At 37.3% G+C, this 9,762-nt stretch overlaps 1 protein-coding gene across 1 annotated transcript in view; it reads left to right on the forward strand.

Annotated features, from left to right (window-relative positions):
* The window catches only part of ANTXR2 (ANTXR cell adhesion molecule 2), a 145,669-nt gene extending 136,223 nt beyond the window's left edge, over positions 1–9,446 (forward strand). The window contains exon 17 of the mRNA XM_082728414.1: positions 7,543–9,446. Within this exon, the coding sequence (XP_082584540.1) occupies positions 7,543–7,581 (39 nt within the window). The 3' untranslated portion in view covers positions 7,582–9,446. The remainder of the gene's footprint in view (positions 1–7,542) is intronic.
* Positions 9,447–9,762: the final 316 nt, after the last annotated feature.

Raw genomic sequence — 9,762 nt, forward strand, 5'->3', positions numbered from 1 at the left:
TATAGCTTGAGGGACCAGCTTCCATGTTGATTCCTGCCTATAGCCTTTGACTGGCCAATGCCTAGGCCTCATTAACCTTGGAGATTTATCTCATTTTTTCTGTTCCTAAGTTTCAGCAGGGTGCTGCCTTATTATTTTAAAAGGTGCTGGGTCCCTCAGGGTTATTTTTCTCAGTCCTCTCATTCTCCAAACCTTTAGTGAGCTGTTTCCTTTCCCTCGGGGAAGGTCCCTTTGGAGAGGGAAATATATCTTTTCCTTCCTGACTTTCTCCCAGCTTTCAATTGATTACTTCCATACTTCCATGTTCTAACAGAAAAGCTCATGTACTATGGAGGGATCGCTCTGAGATTTCCTGCCATATTCTCAGTTTTTGGCAGCATTCTGACTTGCTCTTAGTAAAGGTTATTTTAGTTTGTAGGGCTTTCTTTTTATTAAATATTTTTTTGAAAACATAAAATATTTATGATTGCATTTGATAGCATATAACAAGATCTACTAAAAGATCCCATTTACATCTTTATCAAATCCACCCTGGGCCCTCCTTCAACCTATCAGTAACTGTTTTTACTTTTTTAGAGAGCTCCCTCATTCTTTTTAACAGCTGCATATGATTTATAATATTCCATTATCTATCTGTATCTTATATTTATCTTGTCTATTACTGGTGGATATTTGGATGGTTTTCAGTCTTTTGTTATGTACCCATAATGCTATACTGTGCATATACAGAACTTACATACTGTTTTTCTATAGCTAGAAGTTATATTTTGACTTTTTTTTTTTTACTGTTGGTTTAAGACCAAAGATATAATTAGTGCTCTGAGATTAGAAAGTAGAAAATTATTCCTACATTACTTATGAGGTGTCCAACTAAAATAATACATGGATTTCTGATTTTACATATATAATTCTTTTGGGCATCTACTTTCATTACAATGTATCATGAGGCCCAAGAAGGTATTTTCAACAATATTTTTGGAAAACTGTCAAAATTATATATCTATATCTCTTACAAGTAATAACTTTGAAGGATCAATTTCATATCTTATTATGAGGTATGAATTAGATAGTTTATTACCTTCCATTGTATGCCTGAATCGCAAGAGAAACTAGGAGACCGACCTGAATAACATTTCCCTGAAGTAAATGTTAACAGTATGTGTGGAGTCACTAAAATTTTGCAGGTGTCATAATAGAATGAAAAGGGTAAAAAAAACATTTGAAAGTAAAATTTTCAAGCAAACTCAGCCCTTCATGACATCTACTGTATATCCATATGGTGTGTGGTCTCTGCCGTAAAATGGGGCATTTATGCATTGAGTTTCCATTGCAAAAGAGTATGTGGAAATTATATTTCAGCTCAAAATCTTGCACTTTTATTTTGAGTAGAGAATATAAAGATTATCTCATATTACATATGTGTGTATATATAATTGTATGTGTTTATATATAAATTGCGTGTTCTCTATATATATATTTCATGTATAGATGGAACTCTGTCATGTGTATATGAGAAAGAGAGATGATAGTCTATGCCCTCTCTTCAGTCTTGTACCTTCAGTTGCTGTAGAAAATCTCCACTTAAAGTGCCTATTGTATCCTCAAGTTGGCATTCTTTCCTGATAATCATGATTTCCAGGACCTTTTGAATTGTTTTGTGTCTATTTCTATATATCTGTGCTTTGTATACAATTTTAAATTTGAATTGCTGTTTACAGTTGCACAGAGCATGAAGGTTTAGTAAATTCTTTTTAGAAGTAGAGATATAAATAAATCAGCTATCTGTGTTTGAAAAGTCTACACTAAAGTGTAGGTGTATGCTTTAGCTTGTCAGTGGATATTTATGAGGTGAACGTAATACTCTAACAGTTATAGCAGTGAAATATATCCTGTGCAGATAGCTAGTAAAGGAGTTCATAGGCGTTAATGCCAGCAGAATTTTAATGCTCAAGAGATAGGAAATGTGGCGCTTGCTCTGGCTAACACTACTATCACTGGCTACAGTGAAAATGAATAGGTGAAATTGGTTTTCAAAAACTGTAATAGAGTTGGGGGTCTGTATACTTAACCAATAGCAAATATGTCAGTTTTTACAGTTCCCTTGTTTTTATCTCTTGTTTAGTTAACAAGCAGAGCAATTAACAGCATTAGACAATTTTATTTTGGCTCTCAATTTCCCACTTTTGTGTATGAGGAGACCCAAGAGAAGGTATTGCCAACAGCGATTTCTAGAGAAATGTCAATGAACTTCTTGTTCTAATAGATACTTATTAAATGCCTGTCAGCTAAAGCTGACAGATTCTGTGAATTTAGACTTTGTTATGACCAAAGTTTTATTTGTGATTTATCCTTGATACATTTTGTTCCTTCTTAGGCTGAGGGAAAGTAGATAATGGAGTAAAGCTTCGTCACAGAGCTCTACTCTAAGAGATGAATTGATATGTTAATGCATTTCAGGTTTATAAAGAATGAATCATAGTACACCTATTTTTTTTTAAGATGCCAAAGAAAACAAGGTGAAACTTTTAGTTATTAGACAAAGGGTATTTATGCTTTTAGAAGAATTTTGGGGACTTTATGAAGAACATTATAGTTTTTATATGGTTTCATGTATAAACTTTAAGTTCATATTAATTATCTAAGTTAACTCAGATTAAGTTCAAATCATTTGACATCATTTGACATAGCTATCTGCAGAGTACCTCATTAAGTCCTACGGGAATAAGAAAAGGAAACAGAAGGGAAGTAGACATGATGTTGTCTTTTCGTATAAGATAGAAGTTGAGTTAATTCCTTTGTGGGAGGGTTTTGAAGATTTAGCTCAGTACAGAGTCTTCATGAATAAGAAAATCGAGATTTCACAAAGAAATACGTATTAGTTTACATTTACTTACACCTGGTCTACTTCTAAGGAAGTCTTAAGAAGAAAACCTACCATAAAACTTCAGAATAAAAACAAAGAAATAATTGTGGGCAGAAGTCAAGATCCAGCTATACCAGAAAGTGAGCACTAAGGGTAGTGGTAACTTCTAGAATATCATGCGGCCGAGCTCTTTGGAAGCCAGCTCACAATGAGAAAGGCTGAGCTGTGGTCACCTTATGTAATACAAAGGAAGCAGGTAAACTTAAGGGAAGTGAGGAGCTTTTTCTAGCCGACTCGTAATTTCAGTAGTTGGTCCCCTAATAACTATGTCCTCAGCAGCAATTTTCCAAAATAGAAAATTCTCCTTATAGGAACAGAAATCATTTGAGCTCATTATGTGACCAGAAGTTGAGGGAATGGTGTCCTAGATCTAGATCTAGGAAGGCCTTTCTAAAGAAAAGTAAAGAAACCAAGTCTAGATGTATGAATTGTTTACCCGTGACCTGACTTAACATAGGCATGAAAATCTTGAATAATAGTTATCTTAATACATTTTGATACAAACAAAAACAAAATCTTATAGTGAATTACGCTTTTAAAGGTAGGTAAGGGCAGAGTTATTTGAGCCAAATGAGGATTGAGAGGCTTGTGTCGTGCCTGTTCCTTCCTCTCCTGTGCACTGTGCCGGCCCAAGGCACCCCCCAGGGCACCTTGGAGAAGTCACTGGTCTTCATGGACTTTGGTAGGAAAAAACCCAGACCTAGAGAGATGGCTAGTATTTCACTTAGAACTTCCCTCTTGAAGATAGTTTTGCCAACTGATCTGGAGAGAAGGAATTCCAGAGTTACCACGATGAGTACCTGAGGCATAAATATTCTACACTATTGGTTGAATAGTAAATATATGCTCTAGATACCAGGGATATGGTTAGAAAGATTGATGTGGTATGAAAATTGAAGAGCTGCTCTCTCTATTTATTTTTTAAAGATTTTATTTATTTATTTGACAGAGATCACATGTAGGCAGAGAGGCAGGCAGAGAGAGAGAGGAGGAAGCAGGCTTCCCGCTGAGCAGAGAGCCCGAAGTGGGGCTTGATCCCAGGACCCTGAGATCATGACCTGAGCCGAAGGCAGCGGCTTAACCCACTGAGCCACCGAGGCGCCCCAACTTCTCTATATTCTTATTTGAATCAATCTCAGTCTGCATAGCACTTTTGAGATAGGCTGTGTGTGCACATGTATATACATGTGCACACACACACATTTTTTAAAAATTAGGTTGCTGTTTGTGGCCTGAAGTGTTTGACCAGGCTTTCATGGAAACTCCTAGAGCTGCGTATCATCAGAGTGAAAACACTAACTGTGGGTTATAAGGTATTCTGATCACCGGCTATGTCACACCCGCACACTCTCGAGTAGGCTTGCATTCAGATGGCTCAACCAGGATGTTCAATAAGTACAACCCAGAGATGAGTGAACAAATTGGTCTATGGGAACGTGGAATGCTGAAATGCTTGGCACAGTTGGTTGTCGGGAGTGTCCCCCGGAGGAAGTAGGTTACAGATTCCTCTGGGAGGAAGATCCCTGATGGAATACTGAATAAAAACTCCCTTCTGGCCAATACTTCCTTTTTTTTTTTTTTTTAAATTATTCCATTTTAATCTTTTCCTTTCTAGGGCTACTCTCTTCAGTTTCTCTAGATTTTCTTCTATCCTTTCCCATGGCTGTATTTTCCTCCTTTGTAATCCTTTTTCTTTTTCAAATTTATACTTACTCTGTCTTCCTGTTTTTGAAGTTAATCACTATGTATTCGTTCATTTATGTGTTTACCATCCATCTACTCTCGTTTCTAAGTGAGGATTTATTATGAGTGTGCTCTGTGTTAGGCACTCAGTGACACAGACGAGGTATGGGTAATAAGTACCTATTTCTTATTGAGAGTTTACTAAGTGCCAGGTAGTGTACAAAGTGCGTATTAATAGATTAATAGGAGTCCTAAGAATAATAGATCCAATTTTTATTCCTCATTGTACTGATGAGGAAACAGGCACAAGCTGTGAAATGAGTTTCCCATGATCACACAGTAGTTAACAAGTGTCAGAGCTGCGATCCGTAACTAGGGCTTTGGAACCCTTAGACTCAATCACTATTATCTTACTTTTTTAGATATTCAAGCTGATAGTTATGATAGTTACGGTATAATGTGGTTTGGCTGTAGTGGAGATGCCATGGAAACTTTGAGGGAAAGAGCTCTGTGACTGGGAGAACAGGGTGAAGCTTAACAGAGGAAGTAATTCTTGAACATAACTCCTTCAAGTTACCATTTTTTGGATTTCTGTAAATTAAAAATACACCCCCACATTATCAGCTTTGATAAAAAAGTGGAAAATACCGAATCCTTGATTAGGAAGGGAAAGGTATTTATTTATTTATTTATTTATTTATTTATTTTGTTGATGGGTGTGTGTTAAGACACAGGAGTGGATGTTGCTTTTAACAGGTGTTTTTAGTACTTGCGTCAGTAGACATTTGATAGCTGATGATCAGTACTTATTCCCAAATTTTGTAAGTGTGTAAGTAAGGACCTCAGAGTCAAACTCAGTAGGGTTTTCTTCATTTGGGTTTCTATGTCTATAATTAAACCACATCAAATGAAATGAAAAAATAATTAGGTCTGACATAATTTAGACATTGAAGTGATTTTAAGAATTCAGGTGAACTATGAATCTCATTTTTAAAAACTATCCAGTTGCTTCAAGTAAGTGAATCTGAGTCACTAAGATTAATCTGGTGTATAGAACAAAAGTGGTCAGAGAAGGAGCCCTATATCTACATTTAGTTAATTAGTGATGACAGTCAAATAAAAGTAGAGATTCATGATAACTTTTCAAAATTGTGCAGAAGAGAGAAAACCTTTACTTTTTTAGGTCCATAAATACACAAGAAAAAGATATCATTAATTCACGTCTATGCTGCTGTAATATAATTCTTCATGGATTTGTTGGATTCTCAAAGGACTCCAGAAGATCATATTTTTAATGTTCATCACTGTTTTCACAGGCATAGTTCAGATCTATTTCTTACTGCGTCTATAGTTAGACTATTGTGGCTTAGAAGCACTGTGTTATTGCTTTACCCAAATATTTATTTATTATGTCATTTTTCCTACATGTTCCCCTTGAAAAAAATGTTTAGAGAAGGGGTATGTAATGAAAATAACATTTATAATGTTCCTATGGCTTTTGGTAATCATACTTAGCTAATTTGGAGAAGAGCATCTTTTCACTTTAAATTCATTTTAACGATCTTGTTTGAGGGTTCTAGACAATACAAAGTCTAGTCTGAGGGCATGACCTGTGACCGCTGCATTACTGAGGATTTGGACCTCATTCTCAGGTAGTCTTCTCTCTGCTTTTCTCACACCCTTTTGCCCAGATATTATTTGTAGACATTAGGTACAAGATAAGTAATAAAATTGACAACTAGAATAATATTGTCTCCAAATTATTAAGAAGATGTATAATTTGATGAATGTCTCTGCCTTTTAGGAAGAAGTTAATGGAAACTACTTTACTTTTTTGCTTTTCTCTTTCTTCATTAATTTCTGAAAGATCTAAATTTATTGAGCAGACATTTTTGAGAGGAAAATGGACCACAATCCCATTTTGATGTTCTAGGCTTTCTTCTCCAACAGTATTTGTTGTTCCTTTTGAATATTCCCATGGATTGGCTATCTAAAATAAACTTAATTGTCCACAGTTAGTGAGAAATAAAGAGAAGTTCTAAAATATGAAGTTAGAGAGCAGGTATTAAGACAAATAGGAGAATCTCAGTAAGATGATACTCCTTACCCTAAAGTAGACAGTGGTACGCTAGCTTTTGGCCTGTTGAGAAATCTGGATGTGATTTATGTAGCACAGGCTATCATCAGGGTCATACCAACGAGAGGGAAGAGAGAATCCTTTATCACTAATTGAAAACTTTTTCAAATAATTCTTGGATTATTTACAATTACATATGAAACAATGTGTCTTTGTAACCTTTCTTGAAGTGCTAAGGAGTTGGAATGACAAAGTCTCTTTAAAACTGTGGAATGTAAATAAATAGTCACCATTCGGGGAGGACATGTAATGATGGCCTGTAGTTGTGCACAGAGAAATGGTCAACAACAGAGGACAAGTTCTCTAAGTCTTTTGCAAACCGGTTGTGAAATGCAGTCCCAGAGCGATGCCCTGTCTTCCCGCTCCCTGACTTTTACTACCTCTCAAGTGCATTCCTCACATATACATTTTAGAAGCACCAGTTTTATATCAGTTTTAAAAGCACCAGATTGCATAAAGGAGTACTTTCATTTAAATCCATTATAGAAGGAAACATAGGGTTTGGCTTTGATATTTTTATTGCTGAGATAGTAATGCAGTACTTTAAATAGCAATAACATAGTTCTATTTTACAGAGTTTTTTACACTCTAATTTTACCATACCATTGTGTAGATGAACTTGCTGTGGAAAAGATCTGAATGAACTACCATGCTTTGACCCAGGGGGAAAAACTTGACTTTGTGGTTCATCTTAACATTGACCTGTTCTTGCATAATACCTAGAAAACTAGGTATTCTTATGCTTTTTATAATTGCTTTACTAATTCAATCATGATTTTTTTTTTTTTTTCATTTCTAGGGCCGGTGCATAAACTTCTCCCGAGTTCCATCTCAGTAAAAGGAAAGCAGGAAGACCAAAGATATGAAGATACATCTTACACAACTGATATCCAACCAAATGAGAAAAAAAAAAAAAAGTGAATTTCAGAAGTTTTTGGAAGAACAGCTTTCTTCCTTTCAGTCAGGAAATGTTTTCTCTGCCTTCTGCTTTGCTTGCACCAAACATTTTTAAATACTCGTTCTGCCATCTACATGAGAGTTGGTGAAACCCATTGGTAACTCATGATTCATGACATTGAACATAAAGACTCACGTTAGTCTACCTGCTATGGTTTATACAAGAAAGTTCATTGGAATGTGGAGAGGAGGAAAAAGCAAAAACAACAGCATGAAGATATCAAAACAGGGACCACGGAACAACGGGCCATGACGGGTCTGCAATGGAGAGAGGAGTGCTTTACATGGAGACATGGCACTTGCATTTTTACATCGCAAGATTGTCCGCCACAGGCGGAGTATGAAATTTCCCACCAAGCCAAGCAGATACGGGAGTCCGTTGCCTTATAGCTATGTCAGATCACAAAATCCTCCCTGGTCCCCTATCACACTGTGCCTTACGGGAAGCTTCTGACCGGAAAATCTTGTCATTCTAACACTGAAAAGTGCACACGCATGACAAAATGTAGACAGGATGCCTCAAGGTATTGGTAGCAAGCAAGATTTTGCCCTTTAGTTGTTGAAGACACCTTTCTTCATTATGCACTCGGGAAAAGAAGAAAATTAATAGAGCGTTATTACACAGGAAGACAGCCTCTAACCAGAGGTCTTGAGTGGAGTTTAAGGGACTTGCGCTTCGAGAACTCGTCCCCAGGAGTGGGGATTTACCCCACTCTCTATGTTTAGGGTGTAGTAGCGCATAAAGCATTAATAACTGTAAACACACCGGTAGATTGTTTTGCTTTAATTTAAAGGAAGCGGTAACCACAAAGCTTCCGCTCAGGGTTTTTCCTTCCTCCAAGTCTCCAAGGGCTCTTCAGCGTCACAAGCCAGCAACTCTCTTTGCATGAAAATTTCAAAGTTTAATTAATATAATTAAAGGCAACAGCAAGCAGCAGCCTGTGAAGATTTTGCTCATCTTTTTTATGCCTTTTGACATTGAATGACCTATTACTGTGTGCGCATTCCTTGGATCTTGAGGGGCACTCTACCTTGGTTATGAGTCAGTAGAGAAAAAAAGACCTCCTCTCCTCAATTTATACATTAAATTTTCAGGAGGGCCGGCCACCACAAAACATCGAAATGTATGTATTATAATTTTTTAGAAAAACTACCATCGTGTCACGTCGACGATGCCAGGTTATGTTAGCGTGAGCGGAAACACTGGGGGGAGGAAGAAGGCAGCCGCTGAAGAAGAAAGCTCAAATGATCTAGTCACTTTCGATACTGTACTTCAGATGCGAAATGGATATTCGACTCGAAACCTGACAAAACCCGCCTGCTGTGATGTGAACTGGGATAGACAGTGACCAGCGGCTGGGTCAGTGGGATGTCTCCCTGCGAGCACACAGGCTTATCAAGTGACACTAAAAATAAGTTCAACAACCATCACGTTGGAAGGACGGAGGCGAACGTTTCGTGTTCGGCGGGCATGCGAGTGCACGAGACCGAAAGAGCGATTCGGAGCATCCCGGTATAATTACCCCCATTGTGCCCTTAATGGAAATTTCAGAGGACGGGAGTGATTCTGTTGGTTGGTGTCCAGATTTGTGGCACGGCTCCAAGAAGCCTTACTCACACACACAAATATATATATATACATGCATATCCTCTAGCTTGAATCATTTGCTCAAGTTTATTTATGTCACTGGCTGGCTGGATCCAAAGTCATGTGTCTCCATATTCGTAAATAAAATTTTACCTGTGCCTCTGCGACCATGTTATTTAAACCTACATAAGCTCAAGCTTTGTGTTTGGCTAAATATAGAATTGTCCTGGTTCGTTTCGGGATAGAATTATATTCAGTTCCAAGATGTTGCTTATGGTCACAAATGGTACTATCGCCATTCGGTTATCCATGCGTGCAAGTGCCCCTTGGACGCCTGATGCACGCCTAGGGAGTTCCCATAGATCTTTTCTCAACATTTGCATCTGAGACAGCGTGTATTGCTGTTTTCCTAAATTGGCGCTTCATTTCTGATCCGTGCACACCCATAAGCGGTATTTAAAAGCACCAAAGATT

The sequence above is a fragment of the Mustela nivalis genome (genome assembly GCF_964662115.1).
Source record: "Mustela nivalis genome assembly, chromosome: 4".
Lineage (NCBI taxonomy): Eukaryota > Metazoa > Chordata > Mammalia > Carnivora > Mustelidae > Mustela > Mustela nivalis.